Raw genomic sequence first — 24,450 nt, 5'->3', positions numbered from 1 at the left:
CATTATAACTGTTTACACCTAATTTCTTATTTATAACTGGAGCATAAAGAATTGATACATAGTGAACAGCAGAGACTTTAAGTCTTAATTTTTTTTTTGAGACAGAATCTTGGTCTGTTGCCCAGACTGGAGTGCAGTGGCATGATCTTGGCTCACTGCAACCTCTGCCCCCTGGGTTCAAACAATTCTCCTGGCTCAGCCTCCTGAGTAGCTTGGACTGCAGGTACACACCACCATGCCCAGCTAATTTTTGTATTTTTAGTAGAGACAGTGTCTCACCATATTGGCCAAGCTGGTCTTGAACTCCCGACCTCAAGTGATCTGCCAGCTTTGGCCTCCCAAAGTACTGGGATTACAAGCATGAGCCACCAAGGCTGGTCAAGCTTTAGATGTATGATAACTGTAATATCTCAGTAAAACATTTATTTTATTTATTTTTTTTTTTTGAGACAGAGTTTCACTCTTGTTACCCAGGCTGGAGTGCAATGGCACGATCTCGGCTCACCACAACCTCCGCCTCCTGGGTTCAGGCAATTCTCCTGCCTCAGCCTCCTGAGTAGCTGGGATTACAGGCATGCGCCACCATGCCCAGCTAATAAACATTTATATTTTTTATATAAACAAGTACATATGTTGCACATGTGTTCACTAAGAAGCTGTCAACTAAGTGTGTATGCTTCTAGTTTAAAACAGGAATGTCTGAATCAGTCTCAATTATTTGACATACATGCAGATATGTATGTTTTAATAGAAAGTAATTACAGCTTCTATTGAAGAATTATTTTGATTGTTTTGTTTTCAGAGACAACAAATTTGTTCTTTCTCAATCTGGCAATGGAAACATTTTAGATCATATTTAAAACTCTCCTCTTCCTTTATAAACACAGAACCAAATACACTAAGAATGAACTTCAAGATGTTTTAAAGTATGGTATAAGAGGACAAAGCTGTTATGACAGTGAAGAAAAACTATACAATATTTTTATTATCATTTCTTTTGTTCTCCTAAAGTTCTACCCACACCTACAAAAAATGGTGTGCACAATCAGAAAGAGTAATCACAGAGTTTCCAGGCTAGGTTATTTTATTAAAAGGGATTTATCTTACCTTAGGAAATACAAACTAATAAAAAACAAAAGCAATTTAATTTACTCTACTTATCACTTCTATAGTACCAACTCCGTCATCATTTACATAAAAAGATAATGTAGACCTAGAATGCAAAGAACATTGAGAGCACACTTCCAGCACTTTGAAGTTTTTAAAGCTCTTGTACCTCTCTGTAGTTTACCTTTTTTTTTTTTTTTTTTTTTTTGAGATGGAGTTTCGCACTTGTTACCCAGGCTGGAGTGCAATGCCGCAATCTCGGCTCACCGCAACCTCCGCCTCCTGGGTTCAGGCAATTCTCCTGCCTCAGCCTCCTGAATAGCTGGGATTACAGGCACGCACCACCATGCCCAGCTAATTTTTTGTATTTTTAGTAGAGATGGGGTTTCACCATGTTGACCAGGATGGTCTGGATCTCTTGACCTCGTGATCCACCCGCCTCGGCCTCCCAAAGTGCTGGGATTACAGGCGTGAGCCACCGCGCCCGGCCGTGTAGTTTACCTTTAAGCCTATAATCTGAGTCCTCAAAAAGTAGCTGATTGAGTAGGACTGATAGGTTTTGTATATGCCTCAAGTCTTGTGAGACAAAACTGGCTGAAATACCAGCAAAACAAAAATAAAAGTTTGTCTAAGAACTTTAAAAAAAAAAAAATCTTAAGATACTAATCTCAAATTTTTCTAGCATAAAAATGACTTCAACACTTAGAACCCTATAATTATCTTTTTAAAAACTGAGTTCAAGGCCGGGTGTAGTGGCTCATGCCTCCAATCCCAGCATTTTGAGAGGCTGAGATGGAAGGATCACTTAAGGTCAGGAGTTCAAGACCAGCCTGGCCAATATGGTGAAACCCTGTCTTTACTAAAAATACAAAAATTAGCTGGGCATGGTGGTGTGCACCTGCAGTCCAAACTACTCAGGAGGCTGAGCCAGGAGGATCGTTTGAACCCAGGAAGAAGAGGTTGTAGTGAGCCAACATCATGCCACTGCACTCCAGAACGGGCAACAGAGCGAGACTCCGTTTCAAAAACAAACAAACAAACAAACAAACCAGAGTTCAAAGATATTAAATCATAAACACAAAAAAACTTAAAGTACCAGCAAATTTTAGGTGAATATCTTTAGAATCTTGGATAGCGAAAAAGACTTTCAAAGCATAACCCCAAAGGCTAAAAACAGAAAAGACTAATGACCTGGCAACAAGAACATTAAAAACATTATGGCAAAACAAAACGGAACTATAAACGAAGTTAAATATAGAAATATGGGCACTGTTGTCAAGTATACCCTTTGTACAAGCGTTCTGGAGGGCAGTTTTATAACAGTAATCAAAATGTATACTTTGGCCAAGGAATTACAAAAAAAAAAAAAATTTAACTTACAAAATAAAAGAGCAAATATACAAAGATACAGCTTTGTTTACCACAGGAGAAAACTGAAAACAACCAATAGTGGGTTTGTTGTGAAGTAGTATTAAATTGGTGGCTTTCTTTTCCCAAAGGTGTATTTGTGAATTGCCTTGGTTAAACCAAAAGTGGGAACACTGGTTCTTCCCTTTCTTCCCATAGGCAAGGGCGAAGTAAACTTATTTTGCAGCTAATTTCAGAGCATATCTCCCTTAAATTATCAGCTCTGATAAATGTTCCTGTTTTAGAACTGAAGCATTTCAAAGATGAAACTGAGGCACACTGCTGCTTAGTATTGAAGGAAGATTCAAACCTGGGCAATGTAGCTTCAGAATTCATGCACTTAAACATTATCTACTGTCTTTTATAATAAAGATGATACAATTTATAAGTGTGATAGTAGTTTAAGACACAAACAAAATGCCAGTGGTGATATGAATAGAAAAGCCATTACTCTTAGCGGCATGTAATCAATTGCTGGATGTGTTTTGTGTTTGGATTTATAACTTTTAATCATAGTTTGTAGCAGTTCTTCTCAAATGATTCCTTAGAAAATTAGGCCCTAACATCCTAGGTACCCACTGTATGCAATTAACTTCTCCTCAGGTATCTGGAAGTGTACTAGTTATGTGACATCTTTGGGACAGTCACTCTAATACAGTGTTTTGTAGTTTAGATGAGGAATCCCAAATTTAAAAATCTCTAGGTAAAAATAAATTGTTTTTAAAATGTCATTATCTTTTTGAGCCTAGCACCTTGTATACACTGAAACAACTATTTTTACTACTTATTTTTGAAAATGCAAATTTCTTAGGAACATGACTGTCATTTTAGAGAACTGTATTACCTCTGGGGAAAAAAAAAAAAAAACAGACAAAAATAAATAGAAACAGGGTCATGCTATGTTGTCCATGCTAGTCTTGAACTCCGGGCCTCAAGCAATCTTCCCACCACAGCTTCCCAAAGTGCTCGAATTACGGGCATGAGCCACTGTGCCCAGCATGTATCATCTCTTTTAAGTATTAAATAGCAATCAAATTGTTACTGAAACAGGTCATAATATCCTCAGATGAAGTTTCAGATCCCAAACGTACCACTGCTTACTTTATTAAAAATATTAAAAAGATACAGCAAACTCATACTTCATAAAACCCATATAATTCATGTCTATTGTATACCAGGAGCATAAGCTTAATAAATTCAGCAGAATATAGTATTTTGTCTTCTCTTACATCTTGTTAAAAATGGCATCCTACCAGTATTAAAATTATGAGTCAAATGTATTGGTTTAGAAAAGAACATGGGGATTTTCAGTCATCTATTTCATAACAATATTCAACTATATTATTTCACCAGGAATTCCTATATTCCCTAAGTATTTGTACAACATCTCAAGACATTTAAAAGATTAAAGTGAAAAAATCTCACGAGCCTTTCAGAGGACACTGGCCTACTTAAAAAAAAATTTTTTTCAAGCAGGTTTTAGGTTCACAGCAAAACTGAGCATACATTAATGGGGATTTTCCATATCGCCCCACCCCAACACATGCATAGCCTCCCCGATTATCAACATCCCCCACCAGAATGGTTCATTTGTTATAACTGATGAACCTGCACTGACACATCATTATCACTTAAAGTGCATAGTTTACATCAGGGTTCATTCTTGGCGGTATATGTTCTATGGATTTGGATAGATGCATAATGGATCCAGCATTATAGTATCATACAGAGTAGTTTTACTACCCTAAAAAATCCTCTGTGCTTTACCTATTCAGCTCTTTTTCTTCTCAAACCCTTGCAACCAATGTTTTTTTACTGTCTCCAAAGTTTTCTGGTCTACTTTTTAATAAAACCTATTTCTGGGTTGGACTCACAAAAATGCTTATTGGCCCATTTTCAATCTTGCATTATATATGACCTTTTTATTACATGTATGGGGACGGGGGAGGTAGAGGGAGTTTTGTTTCTATAAGCAAACCCTAACATCAGATGTGAAAACTAAACAGCTGTAAGCATTCTTCTGGGAACCTGAGCTGGGGTTCATCTCAACTGCTTAATGCAATTACCTAAACCAGTCATGTAGTATTAATATAATCTGCCTATTTCTACAGCTGAAAAGAAGTTTAATCTTTAAAGAGCGAATAAAAAGAGACAGCTTGCTGCCCTACAATTCCTGTAGCTTAGAAACAAATAATAATCAGCTTGCCAGTTTATTCTCAAAATCTACTAACTCCCAGTTAACCATTAGCCTTAGAAATCTTTAGTTATATGATAAATTGATATTAACATAATAAATGGGCAGTTATACATATAAAAGACATTCCTATCTGTGTCCATACAAGTCAAACCAAGAGATCTAAGACACAAAATCACTGATCATCCACTTCTCTGCTTAAAACTTAACAGTGGTTCCTCACTGCCCTCAGAACAAATTCTATCTGTATAAGGCCCTTAAATATCTGTTCTTACTTAACCTCAGGTCTCACCTATTATCCACTTCCACAACCACAAAACTCAACTTTTCAGCTCTCTAAGACTTCCTTTAACCTATCTAGCTCCCATCAATGAGCTATTTTCTTTGCCTGGAACACACAATCCGTTCCCTTTTTGCCCAGAGAATTTCTAGATATCATTCCGCTCTCATCTAAATTGGAATATTCCTCTAAATAGAATTGGCCTTGCTCCTCCAGTCAATGTTAGATACTATTCCAAAGTGTTCTCACGGTCCCTGGTACTTGCTCCATCACAGCACTATTTAAACAAGTGAGTATAACTAAGTACAATTTGTCTATATCCCTCAATAGACCAAAAGATCAGTAATGACATGAACTAGGAAGTAGATCTGTCTCATTCATGACTGCATCTCCCAACACCTAACACAGCATCTGACACAAAATAGAAATTCAAAGATATTAAAAGACTGAATAATTTTGATATTAATATTCAAGATTTTGGGGCTTAAAGTCCAAAGCTTATCTATCTACTTCCTTAGTAAAAACTGGTCACATTCTATTTGGTTTAATTCAGCAAGTATTTACTGTCTACCCACATAAGAATAAAAAAGAATATAACCCACAGTCCAGTCTTCAAGGAGCCTACAGTCTTAGGAGAGAAAATAAGACACGTACAAACATAAAAATGAAACATTAAAAATGGTGTTATTAGATTCTAAAGTGTGCTGCACAGACACTGAGTGCCAAAAGAGAGATAAGCATTGGGAAAGCATCCTAGAAACAGAATTTGAGCTGAGCCTTAATGGATAAGTAAGGCTGAAGACAGAAAATATAAAGACAAATGTGCCACAGTTCAGCACTTCTCAAAGTGGGTCAGAAGACAACTTCCTCCTTTCAGAGGTACTTAAGGTAAAAAGCATTTTCATAATAAGCCCAAAATTTTGTTTTTTTAAATTCATTCTCAATTATACAATGCTGTTTTCCAGAGGTTATAAGGCATGTGATATTACAAAAGATTAAACGCAGAAGCAGATATGAGAATCCAGCTGCTTTCTACTAAGCCAGACGCTTAAGAGATCTGTTAAAATGTAAGACAATGCCACTCATTAAACTTCTCTTTTGAAAAAGTTATCTTTCCTAAAAATGTGATTTGTGTTAACATGGCATAGTATTTATTACTTTTTTTAATTTTTAGAGACAAGTCTTGATATGTTGCCCAGGCTGGTCTCAAACTCCTGGACTCAAGTGATCTGCCTGCCTCAGCCTCCCAAAGTGCTCTGATAGCAGGTATTTCTACAGCTGAAGAGAAGTTTAATCTTTAAAGATCGAGTAAAAAGGGACAACTTGCTGCCCCACAATTCCCCTAGCTTGGAACCACATAATAATTAGCTTGCCAGTTTATATACTATCTAATTTTAGGATAGTGATGCCTAAAAGTAAAAGAAGAAAAGAACAGAAGAATTAATGATATGCTTTAAAGAGAGAGAGAGAAAAAAAAACTTTCTGGTCATGCATAACTTCAAAAAAAGCACAGGCTTTCTTCCAATAATTATTTTTACTTAGTGCAAAAATATAAAAAGAATCTTCTAAAATCATACCCTCTCACCCAAATACAATATAGTTTCATATTCGTTTTGAATTATCATATGTAGGTGTTTTCATATTGCTATAGTCTTCACATTTACCATTAAAACTACTACAAAATCATATCCAGCATTCTTACAAACCTCAAGAACAACTTTCATATTTGATTTTCCAAATATCTTATAAAAATATACTGAAGCCACATACAAGGCACAGTATGGCAGACAATTACATCCAAAAACTTAATCAAGAATGCCAAGGAATATTATTTTAAATCAAACTTGCCTGAGAGATCCTGTAGTTCAACCCACAAGGATAATGACATTTTGCCCTAGAACTGCCGAAAGCTTTAAACTAACTACGTATTTCCGAAATTTTGAAAGCTCCACCCACTCTCAAACTACCTCAAGAGCCCCTTCCCTACCACTCCAGGTGCTATTCATGGTTCCATAAACTCAATTAAGGCTTATATTATCTCTTTCCACCACCTGAAATGATTTCTTCTCTCATCTTCACCTGCCCAGGGTTCATCCTTTAAGGGTCAGCTTGAAAGCCAGCTCATCCACGATTCCTTTTTAGTTCCTACAACTGAACATTATATTCCTCCTTGAATATTTGAAGGACTTTGATTGTTACTTAAAACAGAAATCTTTTAACATTTACTTGTATTATCATTACTTTTTAATCTTACATCTTCTTTCAGATCTTTAGCCTCTTAAAGATTTCAGGGACTGTCTTACCAGTCTCTATTCCCTGAAGCATCTTGGAAATATAGACAAAATACAAAGAAAAAATGAGGCTTGGATAAACAGTAATCTGCCTGGGGTCACACATCTAGTAGTGACAGAGTCAAATTTGAATGCTAGACCCCCTGACTCAAAGACAGGTACCGCCTTTTCTTTTTTTCTTTTTTTTGAGACAGAGTCTCACTCATGCTGGTGTGCAGTGGTGTGATCTCAGCTCTTTGCAGCTTCTGCCTCCCAGGTTCAAGCGATTCTCATGCCTCCCCCTCCTGAGTAGCTGGGATTACAGAAATGTGCCACCGCGCTCAGCTAATTTTTGTATTTTTAGTAGAGACAGGGTTTCACCATGTTGGCCAGGGTCTCAATTCCTGGCCTCAAGTGATCTGCACATCTTGGCCTCCCAAAGTGCTGGGATTACAGGTGTGAGCGACCATGCCCAATCTCAAAGTTACGTACTTTCCATCATACTGTAATTCCACGCTCCCTTCCTAGCATCTTTCTTATAATAATTATTCAAGAAATCTGTAAAATTGAATGAAAATCAGACTGGTTTTGTACTTAAACTTAGGGAACCTCTAAGGTAAAAAAAAAAAAAAAAAAAATCCAGAGAAAATAATTTCTAAACTTGTACTTTCATCATCCATGACATCATATCCCTCCCTATCTTCTATTATGGCCAGCAAAACTTAATGCACAGTTTTCAACAGACAGCATTATGATCAACTTCAGTTCCAGTAGTATTACATGTCTTTCACTGCCGTATTTTCCTGGTTCTTTGAGCAGAATTGGAGCTACGACTCGTATGCCTGGTGCAGAATAGAATTCAATAAACGTCTGATGAATAAGTAAATAAATAAGTGATCAAATTAATCATTTCTTCTGCTGTCCAGGAGCCTGAGTTTACCTTCTCTGGTTCCTCCTCCAGAGAAACCATTACTGTCTCATTAGGGTGACGGCTAATAAAAACATCTGTACACTGGGCTATAGAAAACACTATATTGGGGCCAGGCGCAGTGGCTCAAGGCTGTAATCCCAGCACTTTGGGAGGCCGAGGCGGGTGGATCACAAGGACAAGAGATCGAGACCATCCTGGTCAACATGGTGAAACCCCGTCTCTACTAAAAATACAAAAAAAATTAGCTGGGCATGGTGGTGCGTGCCTATAATCCTAGCTACTCAGGAGGCTGAGGCAGGAGAATTGCCTGAACCCAGGAGGCGGAGGTTGCGGTGAGCCGAGATAGCACCATTGCACTCCAGCCTGGGTACCAAGAAAGAAACTCCGTTTCAAAAAAAAAAAAAAAATATATATATATATATATATATATATTTTTATATAACTTTTCAGTTTCTGATGCCACCTACTAAGCAGTTTAACTCACTTCAAAGGCAACTCATAATTATCTTGTCCATTCACCCAGCTGTCCAATAAAAATCTTGAGATTTGTTTTAATACTTGATTCCTCCCACTCTCCCTCCCTCACTGCATGTAATCCACTCACTCTCCATTAAAGTATCAACCAGCCTCTCACCTGCCCCACCACAATCACCTCCTTAACGCTCTTCATGATCTGCCCACCCCCATGCTTAACTACCTAAGATCTATGTGCCACATAAGTTATCTTTATTTAAAAAAATGAAATTACTGTGACTCCCCCCTTCCTAAAACAGTTTAGTAACTTCCATTACACTTCAAAAAAAATAAAAATTACTTACCGTTGAATTCATTACTGTATCCTTCATGACCTGCTCACCTACCTCGTAACTTCATCTCTTTCCACTCTCTTCTAACAAACCACACTTCTGCAATATTAGCCTTTCTTGATCACTATGACTATGTATTATTACCTAGCACTGCAACCTGTTCCTTTCTTTTGCAGCACTTACCAGAAGTCATTATATATTTGCATTTTTTGCTTGTTGCTCCCACTATAATATAAACACTTAGAAGGCAAGTTAAAACTATTTTTGTTTTACTGTAATACTACTTGCTAAATAAAAATTAATACCTGGCATGTGGGAAGCACTTACTATTTTTGAATGAAGAAACTGCTATCCTGTACATTCTTAACATACATTATATATTATTTATTTGTTAGGTAACAGCATACAATAACAAAATACATAATATATAATATATTACTATTGTATAATATAGGATCTAGCTGGCTTTTCTCCCCAGGTTCCTGGGATATACCCTCTAAATCTCTGAAATTTCCAGAGGGACAAGAGTGTCTGTTATTCATGATGGGTCCCTCAGGCCACATTTGATAGTTTATGTCAACAAAGTGACTCACTGTGGGCCGTATGGGGGCTGGCCCTGCCAGAAAGACCAACCATGTGATTAGAGTGCTGGGGGCTTGGAGACTGAGTTAAATCAATATGGCCAATGATTCAATAATCATGCCTACACAATGAAACCCCAATAAAAACTCTCCACACCAAAGCTCCAGTGAACTTTCTTGGTTACCAATACTCTTGTGCATATTAGTGCACACCAGTGCATGGGCTGAGGACGGTGAGGAGTGTGTGTCCTCACTCCCTGTGGAGTAGACACAGAAGCTTCACATTTGGGACCTTCCCCAGACTTTGCCCTATGCGGCTCTTCCTTTGGCTGTTTTGTATTCTTTTTTGCTGAATTAAAACCATAATTGTTAGTACAGGACTTTCATGAGTTCTCTGACTCATTCTAGCAAATTATAATTGAACCTGGAGAAATAGCAAGAACCTCCAAATTTGTAGACAGTTGGTCAGAAATTTGGTGGCCTAGGAACTCTGGAGCTTGCAGCTGGTGCCTGAAGTGAGGGCAGTCTTGTGGGCAACCGTGCCCTTAGCCTGTGAAGGCTGGTCCAACTCCCAGTAGTTAGTGTCAGAACTGCACTCCAATTATGTTACAAATAACAGACACCATTTCATAAATATGTGTCAAGTACTAGCATGGTTTGGATCTGTGTCCCCACCCAAATCTCCTGTTGAGTTGTAATCCCCAATGTTGGAGGAGGGGGCTGGTGGGAGGTGACTGGATCATGGGAGTGGGTTTCTCACAAATGGTTTAGCACCAGCTCTTTGGTGCTGTTCTCGTGATAGTGAGTTCTCATTAGATCTAGTTGTTCAAATGTGTGTACTACCTCCCCCTCTCTCTTTTCCTCCTGTTCCACCATGTAAAATGTGCCTGCTTCCCCTTTACCTTCTACCATGATTGAAAGTTTCCTGAGACCTCCCTAGAAGCTAAGCAGATGCCAGCAGCATGCTTCCTGCACAGCATGTGGCGCCATGAGCCAATTAAACCTCTTTTCTTTATAAATTACCCCAAACTCGGGTATTTCTTTATAGCAATGTGAAAAAAGACTGATACAGGTACTATGCAAGTATTTTTACATAAATTATTTCTAAATCTTTAAAATATATTATCTCGGCCAGTTGCAGTGGCTCAAGCTTGTAATCCTAGCACTTTGGGAGGCTGCGGAAGGGTGGATCACAAGGTCAGGAGTCCGAGACCAGCCTAGCCAACATGGCAAAATCCTGTCTCTACTAAAAATATAAAAAATTAGCTGGGTGTGGTGGGAGGCACTTGTAATCCCAGCTACTGAGGAGACTGAGGCAGAATTGCTTGAACTTGGGAGGCGGAGACGGCAGTGAGCTGAGACCACACCACAGCATTCCAGCCTGGGCAACAGAACAAGACTGTCTCAATAAAAAAAAAAAAAAAAAAAAAAAAATCTCTAGGCCTCATAGTAACTCCGTAAGATAGAATTATAATCCTCATTTTATAAATAAGAACGCTAAGCAGTAAAAATGACCATGACCAGTAAGTGGGGGAGCCTAAATTCAAATTTATTAGGACTGACTTCAAAGCCCATAATCTACACATGACATACTTCATTTTCTCAAATTGCTTATATAAACATATAACATGGTTGCCACCTAAGAATGCATGATACTTATAATATCTTTATTCAAATTATTGACTGGGTTGTCACAGTGAAATCTAAAGTATTCTTTATGAATTTATAAACTCTTTATATGAAATACTGTATTTTAACACGAATTCTTTTCGTAATTGCTTAACTTACTTGTTTGTGTTTTAGAAGCATGTTTCTGGAGAAAATCAACTATCTGAGCCAAAACCTTCTTATTACAATGTGTTGATAATTTTTCATCACATTCATAACACCTGAAAAAATATAAAAATTAAGAAAATATTATGAAAATATCCTCAAAAATTTTGCATATCCGGTAACAAAGTTGATATTTAGTTACTTCTGCCTTTAAATACATGAGAGGGAACACAAAGGGGAAGGCACAGGGTAAGACTAGAGAAATTAGCAGGGGACAAGTCATACAGAGCCTCACAGTTGAAAGTTTTGGCAGTTGATCTTAGGTGTAATGAAATGCCATGAGAGAGTTTTTAAGCAGGGCCATGATATGATCCAACTTACACTTTATTTATTTTTTATTTTTGAGACAGAGTCTCGCTCTGTTGCCCAGGCTGGAGCGCAGTGGCGTGATTTGGCTCACTGCAGCCTCTGCCTCCAGGGTTCAAGTAATTCTTCTGCCTCAGCCACCCAATAGCTAGGATTACAGGCATGTGCCTCCAGGCAAGGCTAATTTTTGTTTTTTGGTTTTTTTTTTTTTGAGACGGAGTTTTGCACTTGTTACCCAGGCTGGAGTGCAATGGGGCAATCTCGGCTCACCACAACCTCCGCCTCCTGGGTTCAGGCAATTCTCCTGCCTCAGCCTCCTGAGTAGCTGGGATTACAGGCACACGCCACCATGCCCAGCTAATGTTTTGTATTTTTAGTAGAGACGGGGTTTCACCATGTTGACCAGGATGGTCTTGATCTCTTGACCTCATGATCCACCCGCCTCGGCCTCCCAAAGTGCCGGGATTATAGGTGCGGGCCACTGCACCTGGCCTAATTTTCGTATTTTTATTAGAGACAGAATTTCAACACATTGGTCAGGCTGGTCTTGAATGCCTGACCTTAAGTGATCCACCCGCATCAGCCTCCCAAAGTGCTGGGATTATAGGTGCAAGCCACCATGACCAGCCCCAACTTACACTTTAAAAACATGACTCTCGCTAATGTGATAAACTACACTGGAGGAATTGGAGGGCATTAGGAATAGAAACTGATTAGTACAGTAGCAGAAGATCTGTAGAGAAATGGACATTCATTATATGTATTTTCAGGTAAAAACAGTAACAAATTAGATATGAAAGACGAAGGACACAGCAATGTCAAAATAACTGCCATGGGTAGGGAGAAGTGAGTGAAACAATGTCAGTGATTCTCAATGTCAGTGTTAAGAATCACTGACATTCTCAACGAGGAGTGATTTTGCCACCTAGGGGACATTTGACATTTTTGGTTCTGACAACTGTTGAGAGGAGAGCAGACCACTACTGGCATTTAAGTGGGCAGAGGCCAGGGATGCTGGTAAACATCCAATAATGTACAGGACAGCACAACAAGGAATTTATTACAAAGAATTAACAGTCCAAATGCCAACAGTACTGAGATCAAGAAATCCTGGCGTAGATGAAACAAGACTTGCTGTGAGTTGATAATGTTTAAGACTGAAAAAAAGGAAACAACTAAAGCCGGTTGAGGGGTATGGGAAAATTCATTATACCATTGTATCTACTTTTGTTCATACGCTAAAAAATAAAATAAGATTAAAAAAAGGAAATAACTGCCTGGCTTCTAGCTTGATTACTTACAGAGATGGGTAAGACTCAAAGAGATAGCTGTTCTATTTTGCTTGGTGCTTATTCGGAAGTAGAGAGAGTTAGGAAAGACATTTTCAAAAGCACATTCCATTTCAGAAAACTACCCATAATTAAGTTTACTCATTAGTACATTACGTTAATTTGTTTCTTCTGTATATTATAATTACCTTTCTGTTTCTTTAATCTTCATGAGATCCAGTGATCCTTTAAGAACATGTGTTGGAAAGTGTTCGAAGTGTTTTATGAACATAATCCATCATGGCTGGGTGTGGTGACTCACACCTGTAACCCCAGCACTTTGGAAGGCCAAGACGGGAGGATCACTTGAAGTTGGGAGTTCAATGCCAGCCTGGCTAACATGGTGAAACACCATCTTTACTAAAAACACATAAATTAGCAGGGAATGGTGGTGGGCACCTGCAACCCAGGAGGCAGACGTTGCAGTGAGCCAAGATCGCGCAACTGCATTCCAGCCAGGGTGACAAAGTGAGACTCCATCTCAAAAAAAAAAAAACAACCCATAATGCATTACATCAATGCCAACTCACATGTTCACCATCTTCTTACCCACCTTTTTCTAATTCAGTAGTTCTTAAACTGTGGTCCCCATACCGGTAGCATTGGCAACACTTGGGAGCTTGTTAGATGCAAATTCTCTGGCCCCTTATCTCTCACCCCAGAACTACTAAATTAGAATTTCTAACACCAAGGTGCTGCAATCTGTCCTAACAAGATATCCCTGAGATTCTGATGCACCAGGGTTTGAGATCACTAAAGTGAAATCCTTATTGAACCAACTACAGCATCATTGCTCTTCCTCGTGCTTCCAACACATCATTTACATATTAAATTCCCTCTGACCTTTTCCTCTTTCTCCCCAATAATACTACTTGGGACTCACAACAACAAAGAAAAACACAAATGCACCAGGCACCCTACCCTTATAGCTGTATTAAAGATACCTCCTCTGTGAGTCAAAATATCCTTACATTAATTTTAGACAAAATATTTTTATCTTAAAGAAAATTTGAGGACTCCTGAAAATTCATTCAAGGAACCCTTAGGAGTCTATAGAGTCAAGTTGGAAAATCATTGTAAAACACAGAAGAAACATTTCAACATAATATCTATTTATACCACCAAAACAGTATGATATGCTGATCAGAAACTAGAAAATCAAAAAAGTTGCTTTTTTTCTTTTTAAATTTAGTGTCACTCTGTCACCCAGGCTGGAGTGCAGTGGCAACCTCTGCCTTCAGGGTTCAAGCAATTCTCCTGCCTCAATTTCCCGAATAGCTGGGACTACAGGCACGCACCACCAAATGCCCAGCTAATTTTTGTATCTTTCATAGAGATGGGTTTCACCATATTAGCCAGGCTGGTCTCAAACTCCTGACCGTCAAGTGATCCGCCCACTTCAGCCTCCCAAAGTGCTGGGATTACGAGTCACCATGCCCCCCAAAAAACTTGTTTTAGTATCTGGATTTTTACTTCATAAACACAAAAAGGTAAATACTACATAGTTTCCTTAAACGTAACATAGGAAACTGGACTAGGTTCTCAACCAGGATTAAATAGCAGAACCACCTGAGAAGTTTTTATGAGCTACTTAATATCCAGCTTTCCTTCTCCCTGCAGAAAATGACCTACTTGAAGTATCTTCCTTCTCTACAACTATAGGATTCTGTATTAGCAAGTTCACTACCAAAAAAAAAAAAAAAAAAAAAAAAAAAAAAAAAACTAAAAAGAATGTTTCTTTCTCTTAAAAGGAAAAAGTTAGAGAAAAGTAGAGAGGCTGGGCACTTGGCTCACGCCTGTAATCCTAGCACCTTGGGAAGCCAAGGAGGGCAGATTGCCTGAGCTCAAGAGTTCAAGACCAGCCTGGGCAACACTGTGAAACCTTGTCTCTAGTAAAATACAAAAAATCAGCCAGTCCTGGTGGCATATGCCTGTGGTCCCAGCTCCTCAGGAAGCTGAGGCAGGAGAATCGCTTGAACCCGGGAGGCAAAGGTTGCAGTGAGCTGAGATTACACCACTGCACTCCAGGCTGGGTGACAGAGTGAGAATTCGTCTCCAGAGAAAAAAAAGAAAGAAAAGTAGATAGTTAAAATTTTTCCAACTTATATTCATGGGTAATGCTAATTTTCTTGAAGTAGCCCATAGATTGTGTTCAGGCTAAAAAAACATAAGCTGTTAGAACACCTTTAAATATTTTACCTTGAAAGCTTAAAGAAAAAAAAATTAGAGGGGGAGGTGTTAGTGGTCACAAGAACCAACAAAATTTAACTTACCATATAATCCACGTGCTCAGACTAATTATAATACAATGGTGCTCTGTTCCATAACTCTTGAAGTGCTTCAGTGAATGTTGGCTTTCTGAGTTTTTTCCACATCCCTAAAGAGGAACAGAAAGCTATTTTGTATGACTTACAAATGTTTGTTTCAAATTAATCAAAACTTAAATTATATTCACACTTATACTGAAAAGTTTTACTTTGTTTTTAATTTCAGGCCAGAGGAGAAAGTTTAAGAAAAGCAAATTAAATATAATTTCTTGAAAACAGGCTAACATGCTTTTCAATATATAGTATTTACCTAAAACAATCATGGGCAAAGTTAATTTCTCTATCATTTAAAAATGTACCCACTCTATGTCTTGCGCACCGCAGAACACCCAGCATCCTGGCAGGCCAGTGGTGCCCTCCTGCAAACACACATTTCCCAATCCTGTACACAACTCTACCCCGACCTACTGAGAACTAATGAGACACAGACCAATCATAGCGATTTCCCTAACTAGGTAAGTGAAGAAATAAGATGCACTTCTGGTTAATGCAACACAAACGGAAGTCAAATCTGCTGAATCTTTCCAGGAAGGTTTTAAGAGAAGGTGGCACAGAAGAAAATAGAATAAACCTCAGTTTTTAAGGTTCTTTCCATTAAATTAACTAATCCTGAAGTGGCCTTACTTCTGGACATTTTGTGTAAGATAATGAAGATTCCTCTTATTTTTTTTAAAGTGTGTACTTTTCATTAGAAAATTCCTTTATTATAGGTATCAATAACTTTGAAACTTTAAGATTTTAAATTATTTTGCAAAAGAAGCAGAATAATACTTTTTGAGAAAGAAAAAAATTAATCTGAAAGGTGGATCCATTTCCTAAGTAAATACAAAAGGTAAAGGTCCAGATACGGCAACTACTGCAAACAGGTTGAATTCCTTCTGCAAGTATTTGTAAACCACACATGATGACTCTCTGAACATAGCATACCTTTTAATTTACTTTAACAATCATTCTTAAATTCATTCTGGGAAAATTTCTATCTAAATTAAGATAAGTTTATCTTAAGTCCTATACATGACCAATAGTTCAAATCACAATAAGCATTTAAGAAAAATATTTCAAACAAACTCACAAAACAGTAACACTTTTCTTACCTGGAAGCCACACTTGAGGCACAACCAAATATCAGAAGGAAGTACTGGCTGCCCATCACAGAATCTTCTTTCTTTTAAACATTCTGAGCAAACCGACCACAGATTCTCAGCTATTGCTCTCTTTACATGATTCACACTGACAGCATGACTTACATGTTGGCAAGTTAAACCCACTGAATAAAATAAAACAAAATCTGAACATGTTATTTGCTACACCAAAGTGCTACCATTACTACACAAATCTCAGCAGTATTAAAATGCTGTTAACTAAAAAGCACAGAGATTCAATACACAAAATAACTCAGAAAATATATGCTATATAATTCCATTTACATAATGTTCATGAAATAACATAATTATAGAATGAGAGAAGAGATTCATGGTTGTAAGGGCAATGAATGCAAGGCAGAGGGTGTGGCTGTAAATGGATAGCATGTAGGGTGGTGATGATACAGTCAAGTATTTTGATTGGTGGTGGTTATACAAAGCTATACATGTACTAAAATTGAATGGTGTTTCAGGATAGTCAGTTTGCTGCATTGAAGGAAGTCTGAATTATCTCTTTAAATATCATTAGGACTTTACCTGATTTCCCTAATTTATTACAGTTTAATTTTTAATTTTTTTTTTTTTTTTTTGAGACGGAGTTTCGCTCTTGTTACCCAGGCTGGAGTGCAATGGCACGATCTCAGCTCAATGCAACCTCCGCCTCCTGGGTTCAGGCAATTCTCCTGCCTCAGCCTCCTGAGTAGCTGGGATTACAGGCACGCATAACCATGCACAGCTAATTTTTTTGTATTTTTAGTAGAGACCAGGTTTCACCATGTTGACCAGGATGGTCTTGATCTCTTGACCTTGTGATCCACCCACCTCGGCCTCCCAAAGTGCTGGGATTACAGGCTTGAGCCACCGTGCCTGGCTACAGTTTAAATTTTGAACTAATTTTAGATTCACAGGAAGGTACAAAGAAATATACAAGGAGGTCTCATTCATCCTGCACTGAGCCGCCCCTGAAGATAATGTTTTGCATTGCTATAGTAAAATATCAAAACCAGGAAGCTGATGTTGGCACAATCCTTAGAACTTCTTCAGATTACACATGACATATGCACTCATCTGTGAGTATATGTATGTGTATAGCTGTATGCAACTACGTACACCTAAAATGGAAATAATATATTAAAAATGTCTCTTTAAATGGAGAGAACTGGCAGGAAAGTGAGGAAAATCTTCAGAAGCCCAAAGCAAAAGCATAAGGCTAAATAGAAACCCAAGCCCCGAGGCCAGCAGCTCCCAAAAGTAATAGATTTCTTTTTTTTTTTTTTTTGAGACGGAGTTTCGCTCTTGTTACCCAGGCTGGAGTGCAATGGCGCGATCTCGGCTCACCGCAACCTCCGCCTCCTGGGTTCAGGCAATTCTCCTGCCTCAGCCTCCTGAGTAGCTGGGATTATAGGCACGCACCACCATGCCCAGCTAATTTTTTGTATTTTTAGTAGAGACGGGGTTTCACCATGTTGACCAGGTTGGTCTCGATCTCTCGACCTCGTGATCCACCCGCCTCGGCCTCCCAAAGTGCTGGGATTACAGGTTTGAGCCACCGCGCCCGGCCAGTAATAGATTTCTTAATTAAAAACATATACAGTCATCCCTCAGATACTTGAGGTGGGACGGCGGGGGGTGGGGGATGTTGGTTCTAGGACCTCCTCACATATACCCAAAATGATGCATACTCAAGTCCCACAGTGGGTCCTGTGGCATTTGCATTTAGGAAATCAGCCTGCCGAGTATGCAGTTTTCACACATCCCAAGAATAGTGTATTATCCATCTATGTTTGGTTGAAAACAATTTGTGTACAAGCTGATCCTCAAGAGTTCAAACCCATGTTGTCCAAGGGTCAACTGTAATGTTATTTCTTCTTCTCAACACAATTTGGGATGCCAAATATCACAATTTACCAGCAATATCATCTGAAGAGTCTTCATCATGAGGTACAGTAGGCCTTTTACTTCTTTTGCCTCTCTCAGGTAAAGCTTTAGTTGGATCTTTCACCCGCATCTGTTATTTACTGAAGGAATTGAGGGGAAAAAAATTCATACTTTAGTCTTCAAAATTAAAATTTCTTATTTTATTAATGCATATCAAAATTGAAATGACTTCAATTTTAATTGGTCTGGGAAATCAACAGAGGAAGAAGAGGGGAACATCAGCTGAAATCAAATAAATCTTTGTTAAATCAGTATACACATGGGATAGTCCATTGACTTTTGCCAACTATACAGTTATGGACTAAATGTTTGTGTCCCCATCCAGAATTCCTATGTTGAAAGCTAATCCCCAAAGTGATGGTACTTGGCAGTGAAGCCATTGAGGGGTAATTAGGTCATGTAGATGGAGCCCTTATGAATGTGACTGGCCTTTTATTATAAGAAAGCTACCTTTGTAACCACAAGCGGATATAGAGAGAAGATGGCCATCTACAAACCAGGAAGAGGGCCCTTACCAAATACTAGATCTGCCAGCACCTTGGACTTCCCAGCTTCCAGTACAGTGAGAAATACGTCTGTGTTGTTTAAACCACCCAGTCGATGGTAATTTGTTATAGCAGGCTGAACCAAGACACAGCCCTTAAATATATGATGTCCAGGTGAATGACCAAAACTAAAGTTTTCATCAACAAAGCAAGTGTTGCTTCTGGATAATGAGTTCGCCTTGCCCTTTCTTTCCTTCTGCTAGCAAGAAAATGGTAGGAGCTGAATGAGCCACACTGGATCAAGGACAGAAGCTGTAAGCCGAGCATAGTAAAGCCACTCTACCTGTGCTGTATGACCAGCACTGGAATATTAAGAGACAATTAAATTTCTATCTTTTTTTTTGAGACGGAGTCTTGCTCCATTACCGGGCTGGAGTGCAGTGGTGTGATCTCAGCTTACTTCAATCTCCGCCTCCTGAGCTCAAGTGATTCTCCTGCTTCAGCCTCCCAAGTAGCTGGGGTTACAGTACATCACCATACCCAGCTAATTTTTGTATTTTTGGTAGAGATGAGGTTTCACCATGTTGGCCAGGATGGTCTTGATCTCCTAACCTCGTGATCTACCTGCCTCAGTCTCCCAAAGTGTTGGGATTACAGGCATGAGCCATTGGGCCCAGCCAAATTTCTGTCTTTTTAAGCTACATTTTGGGGTTTTTTTTTCACTCTAACTTTTTATTATGAAAAATTTTAAACATTTATAAAAGTTAAAAGAACAGTATAATGAACACTCAGATAGTATTTAGATTCCACACTTACTATTATTTTTTGAGACAGGGTCTCACTCCAACTGCCCAGGCTAGAGTGCAGTGGCCCTATTCTAGCTCACCACAACTTCAACTTCCCCAGGCTCAGGTGATTCTCCCACCTCAGCCTCTCAAGTAGCTGGGAGTATAGGTGCACACCACCACACCAAGATAATTTATTTGTATTTTTTTTCTTCTTTTTCTTCTAGAAATTGTATAATTTTGCATTTTTAGTGTAAGGATTATTTGTAATTTTTTAGTAGAGATTATTTGTAATTTTAGTGTAAGGATTATTTGTAATTTTTTAGAAAATTTGTAATTTTTCCTCATGTTGCCCAGGGTGGTCTCAAACTCCTGGACTCAAGCAGTCCACCTGCCTTGGCTTCCTGAAGTGCTGGGATTACAGGTATGAGCCACGGTGCCCCACCAATTTCATACCTATTAACAATTTGTTTGTTTTTATCTAAATATCAGTATGTATGTATAGTCACATGTGTTTATGAATATATATATTTTCTTTTGTTGAATTATTTGAAAGTAAGTTGTAGCGATCTTGACAGTTCAGCCCTAAATACTTCAAAAGGTATCTCTTAAAAATAAATACAGTCTCCTATATAACATAATCATATCTAAGAAAATTAATAATTATCTAATATGATCTCATATCCCATCATATTCTAATTTCCTTAGCTGACCCCAAATTGTCTTCTATAGCTGGTTTGTTAAAAAAGTTTTGATCAAGGTTTGCACTTTATATTGCTTATGTCTCTTTAGTATCTTTTAATCTATTAATAGAACAGTTCTTCCAACCTTTTATTTGCCTAAGACTAGCTTTTTAAAGAGATCAGGCCAGTGCATGAGTCACCTTGACGGTCTTGTCAAAATGTAAGTTCTGACTGAACAAGTCTGGCACAAGACCTGAGATTCTACCTATCTAAAAAGTTTCTAACTGAAGCCACTGCTGGGGGCCCCAAAGTACTCTTTTTTTTTTTTTTTTTTTTTGAGACGGAGTTTTGCTCTTGTTATCCAGGCTGGAGTGCAATGGCGCGATCTCGGCTCACCACAACCTCCGCCTCCTGGGTTCAGTAAATTCTCCTGCCTCAGTCTCCTGAGTAGCTGGGATTACAGGCACACGCCACCATGGCCGGCTAATTTTTTGTATTTTTAGTAGAGACGGGGTTTCAGCATGTTGACCAGGATGGTCTCGATCTCTTGACCTTGTGATCCACCCGCCTCGGCCTCCCAAAGTGCTGGGATTACAGGCGTGAGCCACCGCGCCCGGCCCCAAAGTACTCTTTTAACAGCAAAGTTGTATACTGTCCCACACTGAATATGTCTCTTACTTAATGGTGCTAATTTACCTCTATCCCTTATATTTCTTAAAAATTCAGTTAATTCTAAAAGATTTTAGATACAAGCTAAGCATTTTTAAAACCATTATATTTTGGAGTCTCTGTTAGAGTAGCTTAGGCTACCTATTACTCTCCTGCAGGGTGGCTAAGCAATATCGCAGTTTTCTTGGTTGCTTACTTACTTTTCAGTGATCAAGGTAATGAATCCTTCAGTTCAGTACTAAATTCCAAACCGTGATTTATTCATTCCATATTTCACAATAAGGGAGCTTTCAAGTTTACCATTAAGTCCAATAGTCATCACTACTGAAGTAAGTTGCAATAAATTAAGGGCTTCAGGGTTAGGAACATGTAGAAAGCCTCTGACTTCCTTGAGCACTTCACCTCTACCTTATCCTTCCAAACTTCCTCGTCTATTTGCCCCTACAGTTTCACCTTAAAAATCACAAACAAGTTTTCCCCTTCTCTGATCACAACTTCCCAGTTCTTCCAGCTTGCCTGATTGGCCACTTATATTCTCCTATAGTGTCCAGGGTGACAAGAGGCTGCATCTCAAGTCTCTCCACGATCCTTACAGCAGGGTAGAGTATGGAGAAGGGAAATGGCAAATGGAGAGCTGCTTCCTAAAGCTTCACCTGGAAGCCGTATCTGCTCATATTTTACAGACCAAAGCAAGTCACATGGCACATTTGACTTCAAGTAGACTCGGAGAGGGGCTGCCCATGTACAAAGAATGCAACATTACATATACCCAGAAAGAGGTGAACCAGAATACTTGTGCATAGCCTTAAGGATGACATCATCTTTCTGGCAGAATCCAATCCGAGATGAACCCAATTAACCATTTTCTCCATGTTGGGAGAAAGTCTCATAAGAAAGCAGACTAGGTCCATTATTATTCACAATACCTTTTGATCAACTTACATACTATCCATGAAACCATTTCAAATCTTCACTTTCCTTAAACCTCCAACTCCTCCATCTGCCCACTCATTTATCAAAAACTGATCTAGTCTTTTAGTAAGGGAAAAGAGACGTAAACAGATGGCAAATTTGATCTTTCTACCCCAAAATTTACAAACCTACCTCCATCAATTTAAATTTGATGTCCTTAAAAGAGATAGGCATAACTAACAAAGGGAAAACGGCCTATGAGAAAACTGGTTATATTTTCCCACTATGGTACAGATAAACTCTTGATAAAGATGAGCATTAACACAGATGTTAGCAAAATAATAAACAAAACCAGGCGTTTGACCTACATATTGTAAGCAACCTGTGCCGTTTTTCAAAAACACTGAACACAAAACACTGTACCAAAAAAAATTTGGTAGAGGCAATTTTTGATGATTTTTCACCATATGTAATATGTCTAAACAGACAGACTCATTTAGTACAGTAACACACGATTCAACAACCATTTGTCTGTAGTTTTCCAATTTCCATTTGAGGCAAAAAGACAAAATTAAAAGTCCAATTATTAAAGCTTCTAATACTTTTTATCATCAAAATTGTGTCTCGGTACTGCAGACTGGGAAGGTGAGGGATGAGAAATTACTTAATGAATACAATGTACATCATTCAGGTGATGGTTACACTAAAAGCCCAGTACCATTAGACAATACATCCTTGTAACAAAACTGTACTTACACCTCTGACTTTTATACAAATTTTAAAAACTATGCCTGAAGATCTCCGTGACCGCCCCTACATTTGGAGCTTTAATAGGATGCACGGGACTCAACATATAGTTGTTCTCATGGCTGACATTTATTACACAATGCAGTATGGATATACAGGCTCATCATAATAGAAAAAGACACAGTGGAATCTGGAGGAATCACGTGTAGACTCCTTATGCAGCCTCTCTCCCAGGAGGGGTCAAACAAAACACACCCTTCCTCCAGTACAGAAAATGCAGCAACATGTATACAATGTTTCTGCGCAGGGACGTCCATTAGAGACTTGCTGTCCCAGATTTTTATAGAAGCTGGTAATTCCGGCATACAACACACTGGTCAGCACAAACCCAAAATGTAAGTTCCCAGAAGCCAAACAGGCACCAACACTGCAAGCAGTCCTTCCTAAGACAGCAGTCTCAGGCCTGTTAACTCTTTTTAGCACAAATATGTTCTGGCCATTTTTCTCATGTGGTTTTTCCAAATAACAAACGTTACAGTTTCCAACTTCACCATCACTTAACACTTGTCTTTTCTCTAAGGTAGGGTGTGCAACTAAGTTGTTTAGAAAGCTTTGTTTTTAAACAGGCTATTCGAAAAGCCCATATCCATAAGAAAAAAAAAACGTCCTACTCTTGGGCAATTATTTATGGGGGTTGGAAGAAAAGAAAAGTGCACTATCTCCTTTTTCATACCAAGCTCAAAAAGATGAGCAGCACTTATGGTTTTGCTGTTTATCACGCTCAGTTCTAAGTACTTCACAGATATTAATCCACTTAACCCTCACAACCACCTTAGAAGATAGGTTGCTATTACTTTCCGCATTTTACACTTGAAACTGAGAAAGAGAGGTTAAGCGACTTGCAGGGGTCCCAGAACCAGTAAGGGGTGGATGGAGATGTGGACCCAAGCAGTCCCGCTCCAGAGCTTCTAATAAAAGACGCTTCCATAAAGTCCTGGTTAGACACGCTTCCTCCAGTCACCAACACACACCCCGAGGATGTGAAGAGAAATGCACCGCGAGCAGGCGTACGGAAGGGCGTGGGGCCGCCGTGCGCCCTGGTCAGCAGGGAACTCCTGCCCTTCCCGGGCGGCCCCTCGCCGGCCGCTACTATCCGGGCTTCTCCCGCAGCCTCCGGGACCCGGAGCCGGCAGAGCTGCGCTCACACGGCCCTCGGTGACCGCCCGGCGCCCCAGGGATCTGGAAGCCCAGCGGGGTAGGAAGCCTCTCTCCCAGCTTCGCCCACCCACAGGGACCAAGGTCGCCCGAGCGAGGACCGAGAAACTGCGGCGACCTTACGGCCGCCGCGACCACAGAGCGGCGTCCCCAACTCACCCCGCCCGGCCGGGCCGCCGCGTCTACAACCAGGAGAGACCGCGCCTGCGCGCCCGTCCCGCGCCTGGCAGGGGAGGGGCCTCATCCGCCCGCCCCGAGCCGGGCCCAGGCGAGTTCCGGGCCGCGAGCTCCGGACCCCGGAGCGCGGGGAGGGGTGGAAGGGCGGGGCCGGCTTGCGCGGCGCCTGCGTCGTGCCTGTCCGCAGAGCCCGGAGAGCCCCTGGCAATCTCGGAATAGTAGCCATCGACTAGCAATTTATTTAGGACCCTGGTCCGGAGTGCGCACCTCGGGGGTTGCAGGAGTCCGGCTTAACTCTCACTTGTTGCTGGGCGCCTTCTGGAACAG

The 24,450-nt window shown here is 39.6% G+C and overlaps 1 protein-coding gene across 8 annotated transcripts in view; it reads right to left on the bottom strand.

Annotated features, from left to right (window-relative positions):
• The window catches only part of USP45 (ubiquitin specific peptidase 45), an 80,360-nt gene extending 56,179 nt beyond the window's left edge, over positions 1-24,181 (bottom strand). For 5 of the 8 annotated variants that reach the window (XR_012517229.1, XM_074397674.1, XM_074397673.1 and 2 more), the window contains exons 1-5: positions 24,106-24,181; positions 18,421-18,530; positions 16,465-16,637; positions 15,317-15,420; positions 11,365-11,465 (exon numbers count right to left, since the gene is read on the bottom strand). Coding sequence is in view for 6 of the 8 variants with exons in the window: in XM_074397674.1 (XP_074253775.1) it covers positions 11,365-11,465; positions 15,317-15,420; positions 16,465-16,637; positions 18,421-18,520 (478 nt within the window). In the remaining 2 variants the exon portion in view is untranslated. Of the gene's footprint in view, positions 1-7,039; positions 7,140-11,364; positions 11,466-13,192; positions 13,524-15,316; positions 15,421-16,464; positions 16,638-18,420; positions 18,531-24,105 lie in introns of those variants that run through there. The other 3 variants (XM_074397677.1, XM_074397676.1, XM_074397675.1) reach the window with 3 other exon arrangements.
• Positions 24,182-24,450: the final 269 nt, after the last annotated feature.

Source organism: Saimiri boliviensis, chromosome 4, assembly GCF_048565385.1.
Source record: "Saimiri boliviensis isolate mSaiBol1 chromosome 4, mSaiBol1.pri, whole genome shotgun sequence".
In the NCBI taxonomy this organism is placed as follows: domain Eukaryota; kingdom Metazoa; phylum Chordata; class Mammalia; order Primates; family Cebidae; genus Saimiri; species Saimiri boliviensis.
This window is presented reverse-complemented; position numbering and strand designations above follow the sequence as displayed.